General features: G+C 32.2%; 1 protein-coding gene across 1 annotated transcript; it reads right to left on the reverse strand.

The window, feature by feature from the left end:
- Positions 1–804: 804 nt before the first annotated feature.
- LOC123721133 (protein enabled homolog) lies at positions 805–26,608 on the reverse strand. Its single transcript, XM_045678650.1, has 3 exons — positions 25,558–26,608; positions 3,389–3,526; positions 805–860 (listed from the first exon to the last, which is right to left on the reverse strand). Exons 1-3 carry the CDS (start codon positions 26,606–26,608, stop codon positions 805–807), a joined length of 1,245 nt encoding a protein of 414 aa, XP_045534606.1.
- Between the last annotated feature and the right edge of the window lie 142 nt (positions 26,609–26,750).

Genomic DNA, 26,750 nt, shown 5'->3' on the forward strand with positions numbered 1-26,750 from the left:
CACCATGATATTCTGTTACAAATAAAATATATATTTCGTGAGCTATACTGAATTTTATTATTTATTCGTGTTTCGTAATATTATTACCAGCATTATTAATTATACAATTTTTTTCCTTCAAATTGATGTGATCTGTTTACGTCTAAAACGTGAATCGCGTGTAATGAATTACCTAGATTTATATTAGGAATTTGATATAACAAATTACTTTTTATTATAAAATGAACTTCATTTTTATTTGTATTTCGTTTTTTTTCAACGTTACTTAAGTTTTACTATCACTTCAAATTAACAAAAACGCATAGCGTCTTTAACTTATTACTTAATGTCGATGTCCACGGGAAACGGTCAGTTCGCTGTTTTGTCGTTATTAGGTGGCCATTTATTCCATAATACATAATCTGGTCGTTATAATATTTTAACTTGTTACACACTGGTACCACAATTACGGTTATTATAACAAGCAATCATTAAAGCCATACTTAACGGTATAAAAAATGGCCTAAGGCTTCAAACATGAAGTGGGCGTGGCGGATGTAACCGAGGCTATCGGGAGAATGTTTCGGTGCTTTGTGCGGAAGCTTACCAATGCCCTTACGTAATGTCGAAAATATACAAGTTTTAATATTTTAATTGCAAGAACTACGTGTTTAAATTATGCTAGAGTGCACTGGATTTGTAATCAGTGAAGAAACCTATGTCATGACGTTGTCCACCATAAGTTGATTATGATAAAGAAAAGATAATTTTTTGGGCTAATAAAATTTTTAAATGTAGGAAATGATTTAGTATTATAAAGTAAGCTTAGACCGTTATTGGTTGTAACTTTTCTATTGTGGTTTCCGGCTGTTTTTGATGCGCTATAACACCACATTAGTCTTCAGCATATATATACTACCAGCAGGGTGGTTACCAGCCTTGGAGCTTACCTAATTTAGGGGATAGTAAACTTTGCTGGCTCAGTACGGGTTGGTAGAACCAGGCGATGCGAAACTATAGATATCGAATTACGTATTGTGTACATTGTCACAAAACATCGCATCGTATCTTATCCCATTTGTGTCGACAACAATTGTCTACTACAGCGGATTTATAAAATGTACAGAATCCTTTTAAGGATATTTATTTCTGTTTGTTAAATTTAATATTATCGTTATACCAGGTTAATATACGCTGTTGGTATTAGATATTTCTGAGTAGTTATCGCCACAAAATGCTCCATTGTCGTACTCTTGTTCATAAGTTGAATGTACATCTTGCAGAACGTCATCATATTTAGCTTTTCTCCGATTGATCTATTTTTTATTTGATCAGAACTACTTACTTGTCCTACCAGTTCACTTGAAATATTTTTTTTGTTAATTAAATGTATATATACGTACATATAGTAGCAAATTGTATTTGCGATTGCCATTCTCAAACAATTTCTTTTGCATTCTATCCATATTCATTTAAATATAAAATTTATCGACAAAACAACTATAATAGACTAGCTGTCGCCTGTCCGCGCATAATTAAAGAAAACTTTATTATTAGCCTATGTGTTATTTCAGACTATGCTCTACATCTTTGCCTAATTTCATCAAGAACTGTTGAGCCATTCTGGAGATACCTTCAAACAAACATCCATCCATCTAAACATTAGCATTTATAATATTAGTGAGATTACCTAAGAATCTATTCTTAGGTAAATTGAAGAGAATATGGTTATTCCCTTTCATTATATTTCAGAGAACTCAAGTCATATCGTTTTCTCATATTTGTTTAAATAATAGTTGTAAGATTTTTTTTATTTCGTTGTGGTAAATAATATAAATTGGATAATTACAACTTTAAAACACTAACGCATTTGAAACGGTAAAAATTTTAGAGTACGGTTATATGATTGGGGGTGTAATAAAATGCATAAAAACAATGTTAAATTTGGTTTTATTTCAGTTTATCATATTCTTGGATTTATTCTCCTTGATTCCTGTAACAAAAATCTTAATATATATAAATCTCGTGTCACAATGTTTGTCCTCAATGGACTCCTAAACCACTTAACCGATTATAATAAAACTCGCACACCATGTGCAGTTCGATCCAACTTGAGAGATAGGATAGTTTGAATCTCAAATTATAGTCGCAATTTTAATTTATTGCTAATTATTTGTCTGTTATTATTTGACAGTCACAATTATCTGTTAAATCCAAATGATTCTAACAGATGTCGATATCTTTCGACTGGGTTGAATAAGTAATCAATAGATGGCGCTGCTATGGTAAATCTACGAACGTGTCATATAAGCTTATTAACTGCGCGCGGACGGAGTCGCGGGCGACAGCTAGTATATTATAAGTTTTTATGCATTAAGCTCGTAATCTATACAAAAAACTCACTTCTACTTACAATACTTTCAGTTAAAGGTCATGATTAACGACCCTGGCAACCCTGAAATATAATTTCGTTTGAATACAATTGAATAAAAAATTTACAATAATAATTAGGAATAAAACTGTAGTTAAAAATGACTATAAAACTTACTTGACGCGAAAGGAAGTTAAAGTTCTGTAATGAAAATAGCATTTAATAAACAAGCGTTTAAAAAATGAATATTTGTTAATTTTTTTATATTAATAAAGTGACATACGATAATTATAAATGCGAATTTTTCGATGCATGTATGTAAGAAGTTATCTCCAAAACTGATGCATGGATCTCAATGAAATTTGATACAAACGTAGAACATATTCTGGAAGAACACATATGCTCATAATCCCGGAAATATGTACGGTTCTCATGTGATACCCTTGATTAAAATATTAATCGATGGCTCTGCTTTAGACACAGATATATTGTAGAACAAAGTATCGATAAGTAATGGATAGTAGATCATGTAGTGGATGGCTATAAAGGTAGAGGAAGACCAAAGAAATTATGGATAGATCGTGTGAAAGGGGATATGCGTAAGAAGGTAAATTCAGATATGACGGCTGATAGAGGTGTATGGCGGAGTAAATAGTACATACTGTGCCGACCCTCCATAGGGATAAGGGCAGGTTGATGATGATGATGAGTATCGAGTAACACATCAGATTTTCGTGAATTATGTTTTTTTATCTATACGGTAGATGTTCTAAGGAAAAAAATGTGTTAACTTACCCCAAAACAGGTTTCTTTAGTGACTAGAGAAAAAAAATTATTAGTAACATTTAAAATATTAGGAAAGTTTTATTTCTCCATTTAGACCTTTATAATGTAAATTGTATATTACAATATATGTTATAATAATAATGAAAATTAAACTTACTTGATAGTGCTAGAGTTACAGGAACATATTTTAAAATATGGTCAAGTGGAAAAAATATAAATAATAAATACAAAACGTTAAAATACATTACGTACATTTTGGATCCGGTATCGGAATTGGTGGTATTGGAATGGGAATCGCCGGAGGTTTAGGTGGTGGTGGAGGTGGAGGTAGACGAGGTGGAGGAGGTGGCGGAGGTGGCGGAGGTGGAGATGGCAGAGGTGCAACTTTAACTGAAAAGAAAGAATCACGTTATTTTCATCTTAGCTACTGTTTCTTATATTATGCATTTATTTTATTCATTCACAAAAAGTGTAAACAAACCTGGTGGTTGTAGAACTAAAGAAAAAAAACAATTAATATAGAAGTAGAAATACTCTTTTGAATAGAACAAAAATATTTTATTACAATATTTATTGCACTAATATCTTATGGTTAAAGGTATGGACTACCGAACTAGCGGTCGTGGGTTCGAATCCCGCTGCTGTTGTAAACCATATACTTGAAAGGTTACAAGAAATATATTAATTAAAAAAAATTAACTTGTATCCAGATTCTTACCACATGCAACTGAAATTAATAAAAAACAGAAATAATTGGTAACGTTAAAAATATATATAATTTAAAAGTAAATGCAAGAAAATATAGTTTGTACTATCTAAAGTAGTCTAAAGTAGTAGATTAAAAAAAAAAAATCTTCAAAAACTTCAATAGGTATAAGAAAATATAAGTACCTGGTTCTGCTGGTGTTGTTGGTGCTGTTTGATAATAGAAGTAAATTATAATTTATTTTAAACGTATATTACACATTTTTAGACTATTCATTATTTAGGAACTAGCTTTTGCCCGCGACATCGTCGGCGCGAAATTAAATGCGTTTTTCTAGACTATGGTTCTAAATCTGTGTCAAATTACATCGAGATTCGTTTAGTCATTTAGGAGATACGTAATAATGAACTTCAACCCGAACTTTCGCAGTTATAATATTAAATGATAAGTCACTGGCTTCACTGAGATATTTTAAAAGTTTTGTTTAAATATCCACATATTTAACCACAACGGGCTGGATATAAACACATATCTGTGAAGTAATTCAAATATGTTTATGAAGTCAACATTTTCATTCTAGCCAGCGTGGTTGACTAAGGTTGACCCCTAACATAGGGTACGCTTGCCCCTCGGTAGGGACGTATTAGCTAACGACGGGCGGGATATTGTAGCACTCGTTAAGCAATGAAGCAAGAGAAGATAACTAAGGATAGTCTTAAAAGTTATAAATAAAAAATTTCTTAATAAATTTATACTAACCGCTATGAATTAGTTTTGCTGAACATATTACTAGTAACACTGATAAAAGTATTTTGCCCCCGCTATGTGTTGAGAGGCGCATGCTGACGCTACAACGTACAAATACGTTATGGCTCGCCTAACGTCTGCTTCTTTTCTTGTGACTTTGCTTTTTATGAAAAAATTGATAAAGATTAATGTCACATTTTAATACTTTTAATAGCTTTTTAATTTTTTTCGCTATCATTGTAGCGGCGTGCTAAACTTACTTATTGTCTATTGTTACTTTAAACGTATTTTTACACTTTCCCTGTTATTTAACTAGTTTTACTAAAGATCGAGAAAAGAACTTTGGAAGATAGGTCATTTGAAAGACAACTTTTGAACAAAAAATAAAATCTGTGAATGTTTAGATGGATGGATGGATGGATGGAGGGATGGATGATTGTTTGAAGGTATCTCGGCACGGCTCAACGGATCTCGATAAAAATTGGCACAGATGTAGGACATAGTCTGGAAGAACACAGCTACTTAGTACTTGTTTTTTATTCCGCGCAGATGGAGTCGCGGGCGACAGCTAGTTCTTTAAATTTATGGGGTACGTTAAACTATCACGGGAATATCAGTCATATTATAGAGTACAGTCAATTAGACTGATGAAAGATTTCAAAATACGTTATTTTCATTTCAAGTCGCTGTACCTATACTTCACAGATACAAAGAAAAAATAACAGTTTGCGATTGTTGTTTGTTTTTGTCACATAAGTTACAATGACAGCTCTTTCTAGAAAAATCCAAGACCTGGCAAGAACGGTAGAGAGTCACTGGTAACAAAAATCCGTTCTTTGGAATGGTCTGAGAAAGACCTATTCAAGTATAAGATGATATAATTATCAATATGGTTGATTACCAGAGCTTAATAACCTAACTAGGTATTTTGCCAGTTTTGCAATAATATAAGTAACTTTCTGCTTCTTTTACAGGTTTATCATATAAATATCTATATGAAACTGTAGGAATTCAGACGTTAAATGAGATTAAAAATAATGATTAAAATTTCCATAGCAAGACTGCTTCACTATTTGATACTGTGTGTAACTGGACATAGAACTAGGTAGAACTGTGATTGGGATCTTCAGTTAAAGTAAAGTAAAAGCTTATTTTGGTGTACGTAGTCATGGCGAAGATATAAAATCTTAGAATTATATTTAAAAAAAATATAAAATAGAATATAATATAAATATAAAATAAATATAAAAAAAAAATATGTTGTAGTTACTTAGAAGAACTAGAAAGTAAAAAAAAAATACTGGTCAAAATGATTAAAACGAGTCCAAAATCGATAAGGTGTTGTCGTTTCATTTCGAAGGCCACCTATCCATCTTCCAGCTCCATAATCAGCATCATGTTATCATAACATTGCATTGTCACGCGATTTAAATATAATTTCAGCTCAATCGTTAACCTTAAATTGTATTAAATTAAATTTGAAACGTTTGATGACAAACATCGGGTGAGGTAAAATTAAATAAAAGTTTGTAATAACAAATTAAATCAATAATTTTAAGTTTTGCTCTTTGTTTATTTAAATATCATTCATTGCTTACTTATTCTTAATACTGATATTAAGAACATTTTTGATTTTGATTTTTTATAAGGAGAAAGAGGGGGGACTATTTTATTGTAGGGGTGTTTTGGAAGTTTTATGCTATTATAAATAAAACAACATATTTACGAAATATTTATTCATTTATCAGGATCGTAGGAACAGCCACATCTCAATTTATTTTCTAAAAATTGAAAGATTGAAATATATTATTTTTTTTACGTTTACTAGTAACATGTTTTAAACGTTTAATTAATTCAAACTTACTTGACCTTACCCCTCACATTTCTGAAAAAGAAAATATAAATGGTATGAAAGGGTTATTACTTAAGAAATACTTATTTGAATATTTTTTTTTTCATTATAAAGGAATAGAATTACTGCAAGTTGAAATATCAAAAACACAATGGGAAATACATTTTTTTATTGGACGCAACAGACAAATAACGTCAACCTACCTGTATTGAGAAGTAATTAATGTTCTGAAAATTAAGGAAAAATCTTTTAATATAAAATTATTTTGGTTTAAAAATACTAAAACAATTTAAACACAGAGACAGAGACGAAAAAATAATTTAGAACAATTATTGTTACAATTTGTGATAATTTATTATTTAATAATGAAATGTTTATACATTAGACATTTTAATATTAGACACACTACGTACCGGACCGCATTCTTTTTTCTGTAACTAAAGTAAACGTTAAATTATAAAACACATTTTTAATTATCTCAGAATAAAAATTAAATTCAAATTTAGAATAACCGTTTGTTGAGTAAAAAATATTTAATTATTGTTTGTTATAACGGGACCTAAGAATTTTAAAAGACATGCATTTGTTTTCATAAACGGTATAAAATTGTTGAATCCTTTGTTGAAAGTTTACTGGCTATTGCAACACATATCGAAGAACCCTAATAGTGCAATTTAAAATACTTACGGTTCAAATCTGGAACTAAATTATGAGTATATAATTAATTTTTGTAACTGTAGTGTAAATCAAAACGAAATTTAGCACTGCTATGAAGTACATTGTATTTACGTTCAAAGAATTTTTTTTTAGTATTAAATTATAAAACTTTAACTTCTCACTTACACCCTAATACTGGAGCTGCAACAATTTATCATAACAATACATTAAGGTAAATTTGTTTTTGTTGTTTGTAATCAAATATTAATGTTACATTAAGAAATAAAAAAATACACATACCGCAATATACTAAGTCTAGAAGACAAATTACAGATGCAATAAGAAGGAAGAGGTACTGCATAGTGCTAATTTTTTGAAGCATTTTTTACCACTGTCTGTTTGACTTGAAAACCATTTAATGACTGTAAAACAGTCTAAGATTATTAAGTAATATAATTTTATTACTGTATGTAAATCAAATAATCGTGATATACAATTTTTTATTACAAAATAAAGATTATTAGTTCGGTGCTTTCGTCCTCCCACTTAAATGACTGAAAGATTTTTTGGAAATTTGAAAAAAAAAATGTCTTAAGTATACTTTGTACAAGAATGTATTCTTCAGGTGATTATTTAAGAATATAAAATTAATATCAGTAGAATTAGGGCTTTAGTAGGTAGTAAAAATTGTTTAATGAATTTACTAAATTGTGTGCTGGTTTTTTGCAATATAGTTTTTGTATCTTTACAGTGATTGTCGTTAGCTAATATATCTTCCACCGAGGGACACAGAGCCTACCCAAGTTAGGGTGAATAGACCCTCCCTTTTCTTATAAGGAAAGGATAGAATGGAAAAGAGGATTAAAGTCAGGCCTCCGGAACGCACACTCATCAGACGAAACGTGAAATTACTTCCAGTTCACGCCTGTCTTCTGTGTGATCTCTGTCAGTCTTTGTAAATAAAACAAAAATCTAGATGCAAAATTAAACAACGTATACTTTCTTGCACAAATATAGCACAAATAGGAATATACTTGATGAACCTAAAACTGTTTAAAGTATAAGATTTCAACGACAAAAGGGTTTCGAAAAGTCCAAAACCTAGAGCAAGATGATCTTTAACAACCCTATTAACGTTCATAAATCTTACTTATTATTTATCTTAATAAAACGCGTACTTGTTTGGAAAAAATGCAGACGTATTAATTTTTGTCAATCCCATATATTGTGAGGCAATATCTATTATTAAAATATAATATAAAAGGAGAGAATAAAACACATTTTTAATTTTTATTCTTTATTCTTTATTTAATTTTTACACTCGGTACAGATGTGTAAAAACCTGTAAACAAATGAATTTATCGTAGTATGTTTGAGGGTGTTAAATTCTTAATAAGAATATTGTATTAAGTATATACTTATTAATTAGTACTAAAATTGATATAAAACCTATATAGGTTTTATATAAATGTTAGTTCTAATTGACATTAAATTATGTTTCCATTTACCCTTATTTGTCAACTTGCAATTTAACATACTTACATGAATTTACCATACTTACTTACATTAATAACTTACATGTGGCACGATTATCCTTTGCATTCCTACAAAAAATCAAAACATAATTGTAATAAGTAACGACCACCAATAACAAGTAACGACCACAAAGACACAAGAAAGACAAAAGACAAAGTTAGTAAATTTTTAATGTAATCTTTTATTTACAAAATATTTAGAAATCTGTACCTGTATAGAGGCAAAGTTGAAGTTCTGAAAAAAAAAAAATAATAATTTTAAGATATTTAAACCAAATAAATGTAAATTTCAATATATTAATAACAATTTTTGATTCTCTTGCACATGGAACAAAAAAATACAGTTTAGAATTTTTGTAATAATGTTTTAAACATGCGAATTGTTATTATTTAAAAACTAAATTTAAAATGGATATTATTAAGTAAAAATTTATTACCAGACCGCAAGACTCTTTGGTTTCTGAAATAAGTTATTCACTTAATTTTATTTATAGAAAATAATTATAAACGAACAATATGATTTCCTTATAAGTTTTTTCATATGTAATATTAATAAAAATATGTACCATTTATATCTGAAATTAAAAAGTAGAAATATAATGCAAGTGTAAATTAAATACAGTTTTAAATAGGAACTATCGACAACTACAGTTTTTAATTGATTTTCGCCATACTGCCCCTAAAAATGCTTCCAGCTGTAGAAAGCTATCGATACCAATTGCTTGATGCAGTCCGTGTATGTGGTAGACATAAGTTATAAAAAGTTTTAAAAAAAAATTAATTAAAAAAATATCATCTTATAAGTTACCACTTACCTCCAAAGACAGGAGCTGAAATATTTATCAGGTCGTAATGAGTCTTTGTCAAAACTTTCTACCGATTAAGAAGCGTAGCTAATCAACAAACAACAAACATGACATGACTGTAAATGTTAGAAAACGTACCACTTATAACTGTTAACGAAAAATATAATAAAAGTATAGCTAATAATAGCATTTTAGTTATGGCACTTGACTCTGAAATGAACATTTTGTTGTGCCTATTTACTCTTCTATAATTACTGTATAAAAGTAAGTTTTATTTAATACGTTTGCATTACGATTAATAATCGTGACTCAGTGAATTAAGAGCTTATTAAATTTATTCATAAAAATTTTATGGCTTAATTTATTTATTTTGTTATCTACCAGTATGTTCTAAATGGTGCTATGGATGGTTTATAGGTAATTAACAATGGAAGTACTTTCTATAGAAATTTCGCATTAACTCAGTTTCCTAAATGATCTGTATAGTATATGACTGTTAGGAAAAAAATCGTTTTAAAAATATGTAGTAAACACAACCTTTTAATAAAAGAGAATCTTAGTTTAAATGATATAAGATTTTGTTTTCTTTTGATTGTTATATTAAAATTAAATTGTGATTTCCACAAGTCATAAGATATTTTACGGATATGAGAGACATCTTGAGATGTGACGAAGAGCTCAACATCCTCAGAATTACTATAAGAAGTGTAGAGTGTAACAAAATATGTAGTATGTACCGTAAGGCGATTTTAAATAAACCCTGAGTTAAGTACTAAGATTGAATGATTACATTGTCGGATTTATTTTTAATTTCATAGTTAAATTTATCACTAAATTAACTATTTTTCCTTTCTTTTTTCTATGCAATATTCAAAGTGATTGATTTTGTTTTAGGCATTAGCAATGTGACATAATTAATTGGCTTTAGAATATTTAATTTAAAATTTATGCTTTGAATTAAGAGCCGCTACACGAGTACATGGATTGTTGCAAGTAGTCGATACCGAGAGCATCACGAGATCGGTGTTGAGGAAACAGCACTCGACCTTCGTCATATTACAAGAACTGCAATATATGCCGCTGATCGTATGCCGACCGCTTAAAACAGTTCGTGTACGGCAGCCTTCAAGGCTATAAAATGTATCAGTTGGTTTAGGTCAATGCAGTTAATAAAAGTAGTTCTTGTGAGGAAATTCTTTATTTATTTAACATCCGGGGCATAATTTTTTTGGTTTCAATCGTACATTTCCTGCAACAGACATATTACATAGCTTCATATCAATGGCATTTTGTATATCTTATGAATGAATCAAAATATTTTAGACTCACTTTTTAATAATTTCTAATTAAATCACCGCCTTTTACAACGAATAAGAAATATTTTAAATATAATGTGAAATTTGAAATTAACAGTACCTTATTGTTATTAGCCTTCGCAGCCCTGTAAAAATTAAAATAAAGTATGATAATTGCATGGTTCTTTTTGGTTGATTTTTATGAAAATAGTTTGATTGATTTGAACAGCAATTAAAAAAACGTTTTATACTTTCATCTTACCTGCATCGAGAGCCAATTGAAGTTCTGGAAATAAATAAAAATAATATAGAAACTGTATCAACGCGTATATTTTAAGTAAAACAAAAAGTTTTAGACCTATCTCAGATATTGACTAATTAAAAAGTGAATTCATAAATAAATAAATCAACAGATAAATAGAACAGTTGTTAATTGACAATTGATTTTTATATTTCTTAACTTACCAGGCCACACTTCTCGGTTGTTACTGTTGTGGAAGGAAAATAATAGTAAATTATAATTAATGTAACAGTGATAGAGCCAGAAGTATCATGTTTTGCACGAATGGGCCGGCTCGACCATTGTAGTACTACGATCCCACAGAAGACAGGCATAAAGTTACAATAGTTCCGCGTTTCATCTAATGAGTTAACGTGCCGGAGACCTAATGTTAGTCTTCTTTCCCTTCCCATCCTTTTCTTATAAGGAAGAGATTGGAACGGTATGTGTATTTGGCAGAAGAAGGGACGCATAGGAAGGGGAAACATCCTCTTTCTATGTACTCTCCTAGGTTACTTGAAGGTTAGCAATGTATCTGCAAATGCAGATGTATACGGGAAACTGCAACTTTGCTATTGACAAATTCAATGGTTGTTCGTTTGTCACCATTTGTTATAAAATAAATTTCTAGATATTTAATTAGTTGGGTGCCACAAAATGCGTTGCCAAAGGCGACTTAAGATATTGTATGCTATCATTTTTCTGATAAAGGAAGAAAATTTTTTTCGATATTTTCTAGTTTATCGTTAAATAAATTATTCTTACGTGTTTCATCTGAAAAAAATTGAGATATTTGACTTTTATTTTTGTTATTGTATTGTTTTAAATGTTAATAAAATTGTTCTTGTTTACATTCTTACCTCCTACAAGTGGCGCTGAAGAAAAAAAAGTTCATTATGTAATGTCAATCGATAAAAAAAAATATAATTAAGCTATGAAAAAGTAAAATTAGATTAGATTAATTAAAAAAATAGACTAAAGTGTGCAATCGTGAATTCGGCCTCTCCGTCAAAGTCCCTTCAAAATCGAACCAGTCGTTCAGCAACAAACGCGGCGTTGCAGACTGGCAGAAAAAAAATAAAGATCTTTCGTAAACAGCAATGCAAAAATTATGTGTACGAAATATGACATTTTTTTCGGTATTACGTACAGACATTCCAATTTTATTGATATATATATATATAGATAAGTTATAAGAAGCTTACCACATCTTACAAAAGATGAAAATAGTAACATAAGTATAGTAAGAAATATTAAATTGGAGAAAGTAAACACACTTGATGTGTACATTGTGGATTGTAAATTTATCAACAAAAGTACACTGCAAATAGTTCTCTCTTATATAACTTTCAATATGCAACTTTATTATATTATTGTACACTAGCTGTTGCCCGCAATTTTGTCTACGCGACATAATTTTTTTTATCATATGAAGAACAAGAACTGAAATCATAGATTATAGAATTTCAGATACAAAATGTAACCGTTTCTCTATTCCAACTACATGATTTCGACTCTATGAATATTCCGAGGTCATCCAGATCCGTTTCGGGTTTTCCCTGGTGACAAAAATCCATACAATCTTTCCCATTTCTAATATTAGTATGATTGCTTTACGAACGTGACTTATACCAAATTATTATCTTTATTACTAGTTCGTGAATATTAAATGAAATATGAGACTTATGGTTTTTAATTTATACCTCATGTTCTATATCGACATTTAAGATCGCTTTTTACCTTATGGCGTCTCCGAGAGGATTACTGCTGGTATTTTAAAAATATTTTATTGCGAATTTCAAAGGGTGGTAAAAAGGTGAAAAATCACTATAAAAAGATATATCATATATTACATATACGTATTTTTATTCTAGTTACGCACTAAAACTATGTCTCATTGAAATCAATTTGTGTTTTCCTTTATTTTTACGTTGTCTTTGTTATTTTTTATATATTACAAGGTGGCAAACGAGCAAGCGGTCACATGAATTCACCGAAATGGCGAAACGACCGCTACCCATAGACACTCGCAATTGCAGATGCGTTGCCTACCCCTAATCAACAAGGAGGAGACGCACAAAAAGAGAATATTAAACATTCCTATACATCTCTTCCTCCATTAATTCACCTCCCCTTCCCATCCTTTCCTTGTAAGAAATGGGTGGGAAGGGAAAGAGGACTAAAAGTAGGCCCTAAAGTTATCCCTACAAAGGGAAAGACTTCCAAAGGAGAGACTGCTACGATAAAGTTCTCTTCCAGCATTCTTTCCAGATCATAATCATCGCGTACCAGTGATCTGATTCACAAGCTGCAGCCACTCCTTGCGTAGAAAGATATGAGAGAAGACTTATTTATTCTTAGGCCCTTCGTTTACAAGGCTACGTAAATCTTCGATAACTGGCAATTTTAGTTCCTTAAGCAAATAATGCAATACAATGTCATAAAGGTTACACAGACATGCGTCCGACATTCCTTTATTTCGTCATCAACGCCAGCCGCTCCGCCGCAGTTGTTCCACCATCTTAAAATCTTGCCGACGCAAGTTGTTAGTACAGACATAGTTAATTTTCAAAATGTCAACTGTACATAATTTAATAGAATACATAGTCACTATTTGTTTTGACGACTTAGGTCGAGAGACGACACCATATGCGTGCTGCGTGATACTCGCAACTAAATGATCGAACAATAATTAATAAGATTTGCATAGCTTTATGTACAAAGGGTCTGTTGTACAAAGGTTGTGTACTTTTCTTTCAAAAGTTGATTGACGAATAGTATGAGGCTGAAGTAAGTTAAAATTCTTTTCTTTTAACCTTTGATCTCTTTTAAAAATAAAAGATTGAATATCTTTGGACCAACAGTCTAGGCTGTTTATATTTTGAATTTGATAAATCAACAGCGTTTATTTACTGGTGTAATACATTTTATTTAATGACGAATTTCTTATGAAATGAAGTATATTTTGTTCTTAGGTTATACGAGCTAAAACTTAATTTTACAGAAAATAAAATAATCGTGATTGTTGCTGATCATATATTATTTTATTTGTAAATAATTTTATGGTAATAATTTGTAGTAATTTATTTAATATAGCCGCCAAGCTGTCAACCTGAAAAAAAAGATGATTATTTTACAATACAGTAGATTTCCACAAGGCATTTTAAGATAATTTTATTTGCGGATATAAATCAATTTTTAATCGTTCTTAAATAACGAACACCATCGTAGTATTAAAAAGTACTTACCCATTTGCTCATTAAAGGCAAATTATATCTAGTTTTTGCATTTCTGCACAGAAAAATGTTATATGATAAAATATAATCTGATAAGTCTTTAATATGTTAAAAATATTAAATTATCAATAGAATACTTACGACATTTATTAAAATGTTAATGCTCTAAAGTTTAAAAATAAAGTGTTCATTATTTTAATATTCAATGTAAAAAATTAAATTAAATACCTATTTATTTTGGTTACTTACCGGACCGCAATGATCTTTAGTCACTGTAATCATTTTTGAAAATTCAACTTAAGTAAATTTTTACACATTTAACATAAAATATCAGTAGTGTGGATATATTACGAATCAAGCCCTACGCTCAAAAAAATTATACCACTGGTAGAGTTAAGGTCTGCGATTATACTTAAAATATGTTAAGGACTTTCCTTGTAAAGTATTATATTTGATTCTTTATTTATATTTATATTAGAAACTTAAAACTGAATTGGTAATAAATATGTAAATTCGTACCTGTTGGCAGAAAAGGAACTAAAATTGAAATGATTTTTATTACATCAGCAAAATAAAAAGTTTTAAAAAGTCAAGTTTTAAAAATGTGTTTGGAAATATTAAAAATACTTACTAGGAAATTCGCTGGCGTCTGTTGAACAATAAAGTAAAAAAAAGAGTAAAAATGGGTTCATATAGAAAGAGGACAAATGTATTTAGGAAAACTAGTTATCTTGTATCTTTTAAGTTAACATTACCATGCAAATTACTTGTTCAAAGAGGGTTGCAGGCTTATATAAATTTTGTATGGTTTTGGTTGACTTGTTGCCTAAACGGCTCGATTTATAGAGTCGTACGGAAACTGCAGTAACTTGTTTTTTTTATTTATTTATATAGCTAGTATTTTTTGCAGATTATCTATAAAAAAATAACTCACTATGATTGCCGATGGCTGAAAAATAATTTTAAATTTATTAGTCGCCGATATTGTTGAATAAATTACTTGCAAATATGGGCCGGGTTTATGAAGATGTAATATGCTTCATACGGCTTGGCCGGCCGGCACCTTTATTTATTTTATTGCCACTTACTTGGGAATTCGATAGTTGCTGAAAAAGAATATGAAAGATTAAAACATTTTTAATCTAAAAATTCATATATGTAATGGTTACCCTTCGATTGATTTTGAGTTTAATCTTGCAAAGCAAACAAAAATTCTCAAAACAGTCTCGATATGGAACTGTCTTTAAATTTTATAGTATTAAAATTATTGTAAAAGTATTTAGGTGCTTTGCAAAGTATATGTCAATAAATTGAGAGTTTGAATTCATGCCATAGTACCAAAACGTCTATGGTCTATGGTTTTAGATAGTGGTATAAAATGAGAAAAATAATATTTACTTGCAGGAGCTGAAACAAAAAAAAAATTTTAACTAATCTGACATAGAATATTAAATACGTAGTATTTTATACTTAATAACTTTTTTAATAAAGTAAAATGTAACTTACCAGATAGTGTCTCCATAGCAAAATATATCAAGCAAAAAGTTAGTGCTAAATATGATATTTTATTCATTTTTGTGTTGTTTATTTTTGATGTTTGTATAACTTACTACTTCTTGATATACTTTTCACTTAAAAGTTAATTTTTTCTAATAAACATTTTTTATGATATTAGTGACGCACAACATGTCGTGTATTCGTGACAACATGATACTTGTTATCAAATATATTAATTTACGAAGGCGTACAAACATAATAATATTATTCAGAAACATAAATATTGTGACAAATAATATTAATCACAGTCAATAAAATAATTAATACCTTATTTTGCATTTTTCAATATTTTAAAATATTTACACAATTTTGTCGATAAAACACATCAATGTGAAATGTTTTAGCATAATGAGAAGGGTAGAATTAACAATTTGAACGAAGTATTCTCAATACGATTGAAGTTATCTTATTTTATCATAAGACAAAATCCTCACCTTGCTTTAGAATAGTTTTTTCTGGAACATAATTTTCAATATCGTTAATAAATATGAACCTTGTTTTGCTTTATTTCTTTTATAACATGACGTATTGGTCATATGGTAGATTATTGAATAATTTTATCTATTGTTCGTAACTATTGTATACAATATAGTTATCTTTAATTTATACACGTCGATAGTTACCGCATATTTTGTGTGATGGTTCATTGATATTTTTTTATTTAATTGACACGGTGAGACATTCGTTCAATTTACTCGCCAATTTAGTCTAGCGAGATTATAAACGCACTTAGATCTGGTACAAGTACCCATACGATCCAAATATACGGAACACTGTAAAGGAGCCTTTATTTGTATGTTATTGGAAGATAACCCATTTAAAACTTTGTAAATATCTTTGCAAGCAGATAAATTCTAGTTGTATTTCTGGATAACTAACTTTAAATGAGCATTATATTAGGATTTAAATAGAAACGCATTGAAATTAAACTACAAAATAACACGTTTAGTAACACTTTATTTTAAAAAAAATCATTCGTTGCGAAGACCAGGTTTTTTGATTCAATTAATTTTCTACTGTGTTCTGTAAACCTGTAAGGAATACTTTTGTGAGAAGTGTAATAAAAAATATAAATAAAACAAAGACTTTAATTTTAAAAAAAGAAATATAAATTTACCTTTAATCACACGTCTAAAACATAAAGAAATAATACCTTTTTAAATGAATCGATCTTTAAAAGGCTGCGCGTATGCAATTAAAGTTGTCAGCAAAAATACTTCAGGATATCAAATCTAATTATTTACGAAAGATAATGTTTGTGTTAATCAAGTATGTTACTGTTGCAAAATTATCTAATTTTGGAACGAAGTTCCTTATCGCGCGTTGTGAAAGGGGGCTAGACGGAAAAGATTCTTACGAAAAGTTGTCACGACACTTTTTTATATCGCCATGGCAACGACGTGACAATATATAACGAAAATTCTTACATTAATTAACATTAAATTAAAATTCTGTACTTCTTGTGAAGACTTTAGTTTTTTATGCATAGAATAAACATTGGTTCCTTCACTAATTAATTGTAAGGAACTTCGTTCCATCCAGGTGTCCCTTGACACCTCTCAAGTTTTTTTTACTTAGTGTACGTCTTACCTGATAAGATAATATATTTACTCCCTGAAATATTTATTTAAGGAACGTTTATTTCAATAGTTCTTTTGCTTTAACAATAGTAAAACTGACAAAACTACAAGCACATCCTCACTTCAAGCATTCAGCATTTGCTTTTGCATAAGTATCTGTTTCTTAATAATTAGACGTTGATTATTTCTAATGAATAAAATGATAATATCCAGGCCATACTAGCAATAGTACAATGTATGATATATATTTTTTAATCTTTATCCTTGAAATCTTAGATAATATAAAAAATTACATAAAACTTACCGGAATGCATCTTCTACGTACGATATCTATAAGTAACAGGAAATATTACTAGTTATGTTTTTAATTCACTAGCTGTCGCCTGCGAGTCCTTCCACGCGGAATTAAAAAAAAATAAGCCTTAGTGTTCTCTCAGACTATGAGCTACATCTATGCCAAATCGAGATCCGTTGAGCCGTTCTAGAGACACTTTCTAACAAACATCCATCCATAAAAAATTGGTATTTAAAATATTTATATTTAAGATAAATAAATTAAAAATATGTTTCTACTTACTTATTGTGCCGGGTGGGTCTTAAAGATATAAAACATTATTTATTTATGTTGTGTAGAAAAAAAAAATTATACAAAAAATAATATTTATGGCTATTGAAATAAGAGTTGCCATGCTAATTGAAAAAGAGTTTAGAATATTATAGTAGTTAATAATATTTTTACAATTTTAATATTAATAAAGTAATAATAAAAACTCACTCTCGTAGACTGAAAATAAGAAATATTAATCTTTATTTTTATTTATCTATGACGATACAATATGAATTAATAATGAACAAAACACAAGCTCAATGATTATTTACCTTCTTCTGTAGCTAAAAGTTAAAAGAGTTATGAGTTTAATTAATATCGAAAATTATTTATTATTTATAAACATAAAACAAAAGTGATTTGAAGTATGACAATGTAGACATTAATAAGCGTTATTCCATAATTTTAGAAACATGGCCAAAGACTTCACACATTTCTTCATGCAGAAAGATCACTAACCAGTAGTTTCAGAGACCAAAATGTCCGTTTAAAACAAAGTTTTGTCAAAGATGTTGACAGGAATGATAACATGTTTTATACAGAGATCTTTCTCTCAGAAACCCACGGATAGTTTCCCACAGGGTAAAAAAATAACGCATCAAACATCCTCAAGTGATACGAATTATTTTTTCTTCATTTAGAACTTTGACTAGGATATGTTCTCATCAGTATTATTGTGACTTAATAATAAAAAAATGTATACTTACAGAATGACTCATCGTCATCAACTAAAATAAAACAATATCAATTAAGACACTAAGGTATGTATGTATTTAACATTATAGATGCTGATTGATAATGCTTAATAGATTTGACCTCTTTTATAAACTTAAAATTTATCAAAAAATTCATCTAATTTTAAATACTTACATGGAAAGCCAAATGCATCGGCTTGTATAATCATACTAGTCAGGATTATAAAATAAAACATCATTTTATTATTTAATTTAACGGTTTGCAATTCTTTTTAAACAAAATAACGTTTACACCGTGAGGATTGAGGTAAAATACTGAAAGTCTAATTAAAATGACATAATAACTCTTTCAAGTCGTGAATAATAATTATTTCGTGAAGCATTATTTTATTAAGTAAATATTAATTGTGCTGTCTGCTTGCTAGTACAGTGCAACTTGGATAAGCGAAAATTCAATGGACCGCGATATTTTTTATAATCGCGGTCACCTATACCGCCGAAATAGCAAAGCCACCGATGCCCATAAACATCCGAAATTACAGATGCGTTTCCTACCTATAGTCGATAGAAGAAGGAACGCGCAGAAAAAGAATATCTCTTTCCTATGCGTCCCATCCTCCGTCACATCCACTACCTCTTCTCATCCTTTCCTTATAAGAAAAGGGTGAGAAGGAAAAGAGGACTAAAATTAGGCCTCCGGAGACGAAACGCGGAATTGCTTCCACTTCACGCATATTTTCTGTGTGGATGTTTTACGTACGATGTCCTGTCCATAACATATTGACAGACTCGAACACATTTGATAGTGGAATGGAATCTGTCATTCAAATGAATCGGTTCCAAGCAGACGCTTAATCTTAGTCGCAATGGTTTAAATGAACTATTTGATATGATTATAAAATAATCTTGATAATAGCAGTACCTAAAATCGTGGGTATGTTTATTAGTAACTAACAATATTTCAACTATTTTTTTCATCCAACGTGTGTACGCAATAAACACGCTCTACTAAAAAGTCTTTTAATTTTAATATGTTACAAAACACGCTTACTGTAACCTCAAAGCGTTTATTACCTCTTCTAAGGTTTCCTTATACTTTGTCTGACTTACATATTAATTTAAAATACTTAGACACTTATAAAAAAGTGAGATTTGTGTTATCGTAATGTAGAGGGGAAAGAGAAATACGTTTGGTAAATGGTGTGGTTGAATGGTGAAATAAAACATCGACAATGCCACAAATCAAGTTTATTTATTTTGAATACTTACAAAAATCAGATTATTTTATATACAAAAGCAATATTTAAAAAATCAGTTCCAGTTTCATTTCAAGTTTGTTTCGGCAGTGTGAGTCTTGAGACATCATGAACTTAATCAACACTTTAGAATAATAACATAATAATTATCGCCTGAAATTAATTAAAAACAAGTCACATATTTCAGTGCTCATAAAATTGTGTTTATAAGTTAAAAAATATTATTTCCAATATTCGATTATAGGCAGCAAATATTTATAATTAATTATTATAAGTATTTGTAGTAATAATAAATGTCTACAGTAACTTACCCTTCACAAACCTGGTGGTAATTATAAAATTAATAGTATTTTTTTTTACCGTTTTATTATGCAAAGTAAGTATTTTTGAAATAGGTTTGTGTAGTCTCATCTCTCTACTTTCAGTATAGTATATCGAAAAAAATTATGTAATTACAACTTACTTGATATTTAAAGAAGTTGAAGTTCTACAAAAAAATACAATCTTTTACTAAAAATAATGCAAATTACTTCAAATATGATCTTAAAGTTTATTTTGCTCCAATATCATGCAACTTTATAAATGGATAAATAAACGTATTGTTATTTTGTCATTTTACTTACGCCGCCACATTCCTTTTTCACCGTTTCTGTAAAGATCGGAATGAATATCGGTAATTTTTTTTTCTTAAATTTTATTCGGAAAAATAAATAATTATTGTACTTACTAACGTAACTGGGTGGTCCTTGAAATAAATAAAACTTTAGAAACATTCTTATTAAAAAAAATACAATACAATTATGAAGATCATTCAAAAACATTCAGTTCAATAATTGAACCATCGATATTAAGGTCAGAGATAAATTATAGGGTTCGGTGGTTAGACTGGATTACTTAACAAATATACTAACCCCCACCTATCGGTTTAATTACTGGAAATTTAAAAGTTGCAGTATGTATTAAAGTTGTGTGAAATATTATTGAATAGCTTGTTAATAAAATAAAAATGTAAGTAACAAAAATTATGGAATTATAAAATTTTAAAACAAGTAAGACTTACCTTTATACTCTAAAAAGATGTTCTTGAAATTATTATCTATTTCGCTTTTGCGGACTTTGAAATTAAATAGTTATTTTCTTACCCACATCAGAAACTGAATCTGAAAATATTGAGGAAATGAAAATTACCAAGTTTATATTTTTGCGTAATTTTATAATTACACAATTTAATTTGCCTACGAAATATTATTTGATGTAAAATATTATATTTGATATTATGTGAAAATTTTCTAACAATGCATGGCAAGTTAATTTGCATAACATAATATTTAAAATTATAACAAAGCTCAAAACTTCTTCAATAGTTGTAGAATAAAGTTTATATTAACACTTAAAACTTACATGCTTTAATAATAGTTACAAGTAACGAAGCATAAATGGTGAATAATAGTAGCTTCGAAAACATTTTGTGAAATATATAACAAAGTATAACAATTATTTGCAACACGATAACTAATAACAATACCTGAATCAAAATAGCATTATACACGTTACTTATAATTTTTTATAACGAAATCGTGACAGTAAATTGAAGTATGTATTGAAAAAAAGTTGGGTTTGAAAAAATATCACTTTTTATTATATTAAAAACCCTAAATTTAAATTCACGGAATAATCCACAAATTTTGTGTGTGGCCCACTGTTACCGAAAAGGAGAGATTTTTTGACCGCACTTTAATGTTTCAACTCCAGTTTCTTTGTTATTTTATTTAAAAATATCTTACTTTACTTAGGTTGGATTTTTGCTTAAAGTAAAGGTATTGTAGTGCATTCTACACTCTAGATATGTTTATTTAACAATTTATTTTATTAATAACTATAGATAACATATTAACAGTCGCAAAAAGGCTATCACTTTTTAGATCCGCTGAGTGAACTTGGCGTGTTCGTCCCGGCAAGACGTATGTTGACGTTTGTTGACATTTGTTGACGTTGTAATGTTCTTTACTTGTGTACTAGTTATATTAAATCCATTTCATTTTTACAGATTCTAGTACCTGACATTTTGTCCCGGTCCGTTCCTTTGGAGATCCCGGGCCTCTTACCAGTTGCACTTTAGGATGGCCGCCTAGGGGGTTATAGTGAGTCAAATCTCACATAACCCCGACTTTCCCCCAGAGGGCAGGGTATCATTGGAAGATTTCCCCCCCCCCCAAAAAAAAAAAAAAAGATATCTGACATTTTAATGTTATTTTTATTGAAACTTATAATTTTCGTTGAAATTTTAAATTCTAATTGTAGGAATTGTATTTCCAAACCACTTTTATTAAGAGTTCTTCAAGGAGTGAGCGTATCATCTCAGAGGACGGCAACACACATGTTCACAGGTTCCTCTGGTATTGTAGATGTCCTGGGGTGTAGCTGAACACCTCCGTGATCCCGCAAGTCGTTTGCCCCCTTATCTCAAAAAATTGCGTGATAGTGTTCGTAACGTCATCGATGAAATTTGTTTTAAATTTCCACAGCGGTGTACCCCTAGTGTAGTCCTATAGGGCATAAAATACAACGACAATCTCATACAAACTTTGACAATCTTTGTCGATGACGTATCGTAGTTGAAGAGGACTTTCACCGCAGGCTCTTGCTTTTGTTAGACAAATATTTATCAAATACCATTATTTTTGCGTTTTAATTAGTTGATTTGCAAAATTATATTTGTAATATTTAGTAGTAAAATGGTTGTAAGATTGGAATTGCACTGCACATAGATGTACTATGTACATTCAAAATTAAATGGAAAAGTATTACAACATATTATTTTAGTAACGCAGAGATGTAGATGGGATTACGATTGTGACTTTAGCACCAATAAAAATCGACTTGTCATTCGATTTTTTTTTATTAATTTATTTGCACGACACTAACTGAAATGGACAAAATGAAATGAACAAACCAATAACTCTGCAAATGACTATATTTAAATAAATAACAAATAATTAAGAAATAGAAAGAAAAAGGGTAATCGACAGCCAAACGTCAAGAAGCAATATATGTATAATGTGATTGTCAATAATAGAAAACTACATAAGCTATCAAAATAGCAAAAAGGTCCGCAACATCCTCCCCCTCGTGCAGCTAAGCACAAACTGGTTATTCAAACCAAGGTCAGTCAAGGCCTTAGGTGGAGAGCCTAACCAGCTTTCGTACGGGTCAGTGTAGCGTTCCCCCTGCTGTTGCAACGTCCACTACCCTTATCGCACCATTGAATTGACAATGGCTTCTGCCTCGGCTAGTAAACTGCTTAGGGTTTCTTCTTTCGGAGCTCGTTCGGTTAATGTTGCGTTCAGAGCCACCTTTACTGATCGCACCAAGCGCTCCCAACATCCTCCAAAATTAGGTGTCGCAGGTGGGGTGAACTTCGCGAGTATACCTTGAGTGCTTGTGAAATCTTCGACATTTTCTCCGTAGAACTCTCTGAGAATGCGATTGGCACCAACAAAGCAGGTTCCGTTGTCCGAGAAAACAGTATTTGGAGAGCCCCGTCTTGCAATGAACCTTCTAATAGCCAGGATAGCGGAGTCAGTAGATAGACTATGTACCATCTCTAGGTGAAGAGCTCTGACAGTTAAACAGGTGAAAAGGGCCATATAACGTTTTTCATGCCTGCGCCCGATAGTGACGCTTATGGGGCCGAAGTAGCCCAGGACCGTTCAAATAAAAGGCTGTCGATGGTGAGCTAATCTTTCAGGTGGCGGATCGCCTGTTTTCGGGTTCATCTAATCTTTCAGGTGGCAGATCTCCTGTTTTCGGGTTCATCGGCAAGGACTTTCTTATTCTGCAGAGTAGACAATCTTTAGCTACTGGCTGACGACCGTCAAGAAGGATGGGGAAGCGCGTGTCAGGATCAATGCCTTCTGCGGCTTTAATTCTTCCGGCTAACCGCAGTAATTTGTCCTCTCCCAAAGCGGATGACAGTTTTCTGAGACGACCGTTCGGAGGAATAGGCTTCGAATTCAGGATATGAAGAAAATCAATAGAAAAGCTCTCGAGCTGTGTTCGTTGTAGAATTTGCCTTTCAGCGGCCTTTATTAAATCCGCACTAAGAGGATAGGGTAGTGGACGCTGAAGGATGGCGGGCACAAGCAACATCGCCTTTCAATTTAGAATTTCTAAAGGAAGCCAAAATAACACCAAACTTTGCCGCAGCTTGAAGTACCCGGGCTGTGGCACGTAATAAGCGCTGTCAGATACTAAAATTGGCAAAAATTGCTGTGACAGGTGTCGGTAACTCTTCGACAAAGGAAGTTAGTCCGACCAACTCAAAACTATTGGTCTTGAGTTCATCGGTATTTGGTGATACCTCGGCTCTGTAGGCCAGTCCTCAACGGATTTAAAACGAAAAGATGGTCCACGAAACCATCTGTTACGCGTCGCAGTTAATTGATTGCGTTCTGGTAGCGCCATCGCCACATTCAAGTCTGTTGGTACCCATCGCCAGTCTCTGGCGCAAAAGTTTTCAATAATTTCGCCTAAACGATGGGCAACAAAAGGCTTAAAAGAACCCGCGCCACTACGTAACCATTGAAGGACTGTCATAGAATCAGTCCAAAAGCAAGTATGTGCCGGTTGTTTTCTATGACTGTCCTTAAAGGTGACCGCGAGACGAGAAGCTATTAAAGCGGCCTGGAGCTCTAAACGTGGGATAGAGGTAGGTTTCAAGGGTGTAACTCTTGCCTTACTAGAGATGAGAGAAGGCTCGATGCTGCCGTCTGAGTACAAAAGACGCCAATGAGCGACACACGCGTACGCGAGCTCACTTGCATCAGCAAAAACGTGTAACTGCCTCTGAGTTGGTTCAGAGTTTTTAGAGTTAGAATACCAATGGGGAATTTCCAAAGAAGTTACTTTTGACAACTCTTGAAACCAATCAGACCACCTTAATGCTTCCGTGGGTTGGAACTCGGTGTCCCAGTCGACATTAGACCTCCACGTTTGTTGAAATAAAATTCGACCCTTTACAACTACCGGAGCGTCCTTATCTTGCTCCCTGATCCTTACTTGAGGGAACATTTACCAGATATCAGCAGTGAGAGCAATACGGCCCTCGCGGAACTGAAGTAAAATACCTAACAATGGCTGAAACAGGTCTGGACCAGGTAGCAACAAAGAGTTTAAGCTGACGCCCTCATTCGTGGTTGCGGCGTCGTGAACTACACGAAGCTTACGTTTCCAAGGATGGTACACGCCAAAATGGGATAAATAGAGCCTCCTAAAAGAAGATATAGAATTACGTACCTTATTCGTTATCGTAATTAATTCTTTTAAGTAATTTCCCAAACGTGGTAAATTTTTTAGAGCGGAGACTTCCTTAAATACTATAGTTTCAGGGCGAGCGAAGTTCTCCTCCAGAGCTCTAATTATATCGGTCGGGTCGTCTGTAGCCAGCAACAGTGACGCGACTGCATCTCGGGCCGCGCCGCGAAGTACATTTTGTAACCTACTAATATTTTCAATATCTGAAAAATTGCTTTTGGTTAAATCAAAAATACGTTTAAAATGTAGCCATGTTAAGGCGTCTTCGTCGAAAGGAAACAATTCTATCTTATGTTTACGACGGTGCGAAGTAGCAAGCGCCTTGGCCGCAGCTGCAGTGACAGCAACAGCATGAAGCAGACTGCTCCGATCAAGCTCCGTGGAAATGAGCGGTTGCGTTAGCACGGCCGCTTCGGACGCTTTAGTGACGTTTGAAAGTTGCTTCTGAGGAACAAAACGGTTAATAGGGGATGCAGTTGACCCAGTGGCCGGCAGAGATGCCTGGTGGCCGGGAGGCGGAACCACTAATGGCTCGCGCCCTACTGCGGGAATGCCTCTATTAACTGTATCTTCGCCAACGCATAGCACGGACGCGTTGGATGATTTATTTACGTTTAAAAGTTGCTTCTGAGGAACAAAACGGTTAATAGGGGATGCAGTTGACCCAGTGGCCGGCAGAGATGCCTGGTGGCCGGGAGGCGGAACCACTAATGGCTCACGCCCTACTGCGGGAATGCCTCTATTACCTGTATCTTCGCCAACGCATAGCACGGCCGCCTCGGACGGCCTCGTGACGTTTGAAAGTGGCTTCTGGTGAAAAAAACGGTTAATAGGGGATGCAGTTGACCCAGTGGCCGGCAGAGATGCCTGGTGGCCGGGAGGCGGAACCACTAATGGCTCGCGCCCTACTGCAGGGATGCCTCTAATAACTGTATTTTCGCCAACGCAAACTGGCTGTCCTAAACTTTGTACCCATCTTTCTGTTCTTTCTCCGCTGATCCTGGCCGAACCACTGCGACTGCTGCGACTTGAAGCGGCTTCCGCGTCGAGAGCGGCAAGTTCGGCCTGCAGTTCGCCCTCCTCCACCTGCTGACGGAGTGCTGCCAGTCGACTTTCACGTTGCCTCTCGTGTTCAGCGAGCTGCCTCTCGCGTTCGGCGAGCTGCCTCTCGCGTTCGGCCAGCTGTAGCTCACGCTGCCTCTCGCGTTCGGCCAGTTGTAGCTCACGCTGCCTCTCGCGTTCGGCGAGCTCCTGCTCGTGCTCAAGACGTCGGCGCAGAGCGAGGGCCTCTATGGCGGCCCTTTGAGCCTTAATTGTGGACGACGAGCGTGATGACTTTGACTTAAACATCTCACTTGGGGCAAGGGTGTCTACATGTTTTAAAACTGTACTAGTCGCAGGTCGGCATGATTTTACTTTTACTGCGGGTGATCATTAAGTGAAAAAAAAAAGTAGTGAAAATGAAAGCAAATACTACGAAATGAATGAATAA

This window comes from Papilio machaon, chromosome 7 (assembly GCF_912999745.1).
Source record: "Papilio machaon chromosome 7, ilPapMach1.1, whole genome shotgun sequence".
NCBI classification, from domain to species: domain Eukaryota; kingdom Metazoa; phylum Arthropoda; class Insecta; order Lepidoptera; family Papilionidae; genus Papilio; species Papilio machaon.